A 2,456-nucleotide genomic window follows, 5' to 3' on the forward strand; every position below is an offset into this window, starting at 1 on the left:
ACACACACACACACACACACGCACACACACATGTACATACATATACAGGATACCTACCAGCAGTGATGAAAAAGCCTCCTCCTGTCTTGTACAGAATGTGGCTGGCATAGGGGGCTGCACAGATGATGAAGAAACCAGCCATCAGAACAGTGACCACTCCCAAGAGCATGAGAATAGTCCAGAAACCACGATAAACTGGAGGCCCCAAAAGAAAAAGAAAAGAGAAAAGAGCACAAACATTCTTAGAACTCAAACAGAACACAGCTTTGTCTACTAAAGATTTTGTTCTCTTCTCACTTTTCTTATTAATGAACCCAAAGTCATTCCAGGTCTGTTTCCACTGTGCACATATTTTATATACCATATGGAGAGAATTAGATTTGAACCCCAGATCTTATCTGGTGATCATGGAATATATGATGTAAGTTACAGAGGAATGAAAACCTGCTGTTCAGTGTATATGCAGTGTATGTATGCTTAATAAATTCATTTACTTGATCAAATTTTAAATTATTTAGAAAATGGTATACCGATGCTGTAGCCAGGATGCTTTTGGATCACTGCTCAGATTGATTGGATACAACTGTATCAAAGAGGTAGTAACACACTGAAATTCTTAATGCTGGCATAATATCACCACTAACAATCTGTATGATCCTCTCTCTCTGACAAAGCGAACACTTAGAAATTGATAATTCTCCATATATAATTACATCTTTATAAGAGATGTATTAAGAAAAGATAAAGCTACAAAAGATAGAAATAAAAATATGAACCATATTTCTGAAGAATTAAGTGCTTTAAATAAAACCAATTCTGTCAGTAAAGTTTCAGAAGCCCCCTTTAGTCAAAGACAAGCAATGCTGAATTATTAGATGCAGCTGGTGATAAATGGGATGAGTATTTTGTGATAGATTCTGGCCAAAAGAGTGCTTCTTACAATATTTTTATAGCTGATTAATGACACATCTATTAAAGTCATCAAGTTCAAAAGCTACAAATATGAAATGAATTCCTCTAGCAACTCACAAAAGGAATGCATTAATATAGTCCATTAGCCAAACTATGAGTAGTTAAGATTTTTGACCCTGGATCTGAAAACCAAAGAGAGTACTGACAATTCAGTCAGTAAAAACATTTCCACGTGCCTAAGAAAAAGCATGCAAAACAAGTGGTACCTAAGAAAAAGTGATTTGCAGAAGAACCTGCCATTTCCCAGCTGACAGCACCTACTTACTCTTATTGACACTATGCAACTAAGCAGCTTTAACATTTAGATTTGTAAGCTGAAAGTTTCAAACACTTATAGCTCTCAAGTGGCAGCTGCTCTAGAGTCACTCAGGCTTTGTGTAGACTAGGATTTAAAGGTGTGCTGTTAGGAGGTATCAGCTAATGCACACGATCTAATGTATTCTAAAAGTCTACAGGTTTTAACTTGACCAGTTTACTCGTATTAAAGTATCCTATGGCCTTGTCTATGTGTTGGATATGTCTGCACAACTTCCCTGGCCCTGCTGGCAACTCTCCAATCCTGCCCTCCCACCCTCCCACCCCATGCATGGCAAACCCAGAAATGAGCACTTTACCCCATGCTCACTCTCCAGAGCTCTGTCTCTGGTTTGCTCAAGAGTGACGGCATGCAACACCTTCAGCATTGCTCCATTGCCTCATTTCTAGATTTAGCCCATGCAGAGCAGGAGTGGGTAGGGTGTTCTTTAGAATAAAACTCCTTAAGAACAACAGGTTACAAACATTCTTTATAATGCATTGGAACATGTTATCTAACATCTAATTAACACAGTTTTAAAGCTGCCTCTAGACAAAGTTTCAGGCAGAGGTATCCATCTGTCCCTGGCATTCAGGGAAAGAAATAAACCTTCAAGCATCTGTTCTAATGTAGCTATCAAACTTGTAGTTAGGTTTAAAGCAGAGTAAAGGGTTCTTCCTTCACACACAAATGCTGATAGAAATATCACCTGACACTATGGCCACAGCATTTAAACAGATGTTTAAATACTTTAACTCCTATGGGATATAAGCACAAACATAGAGTTAAACACAATTAAATGAATTACTGAGAGGATAGACAGTAAATCGAGACCTAGAAGATTAAATCTCTCTCATTCTTCAGTCTTGAACCTTTGAGGAAGTGTCATACAGTATGGTGATATTCCTGGGGGTGGTTTGGTAAGGCTCATCCCCGAGTTCATGGAATCCAACTTCCTCATTTAAAAGCTAACCCTGCTAAACTAGTCTATGGTCACCCAACTATTGTGAATGAGTATCTGTAAATACTTGAAAGTTAAGCATATTGTAGCATATCTTGCCAAAACAGACCTACGAAAGCTTTAACAAGTGTTATGGTTAGTCAGGTTAGGTCATATCATGGGTGACCGGTGCCGCCTTAGTCAGGTGGGGCATGTGCCCCCTCTGCAACCAGTCCTGCCAACTGGGGG

At 38.9% G+C, this 2,456-nt stretch overlaps 1 protein-coding gene across 1 annotated transcript in view; it reads right to left on the reverse strand.

Annotated features, from left to right (window-relative positions):
* Positions 1-2,456, reverse strand: part of TMEM182 (transmembrane protein 182) — an 82,096-nt gene that overhangs the window by 36,430 nt on the left and 43,210 nt on the right. Inside the window, exon 4 of the mRNA XM_019525552.1 lies at positions 58-195. Within this exon, the coding sequence (XP_019381097.1) occupies positions 58-195 (138 nt within the window). The remainder of the gene's footprint in view (positions 1-57; positions 196-2,456) is intronic.

Source organism: Gavialis gangeticus, unplaced genomic scaffold, assembly GCF_001723915.1.
Source record: "Gavialis gangeticus isolate Ggan-Ray unplaced genomic scaffold, GavGan_comp1, whole genome shotgun sequence".
Classification (NCBI taxonomy): domain Eukaryota; kingdom Metazoa; phylum Chordata; order Crocodylia; family Gavialidae; genus Gavialis; species Gavialis gangeticus.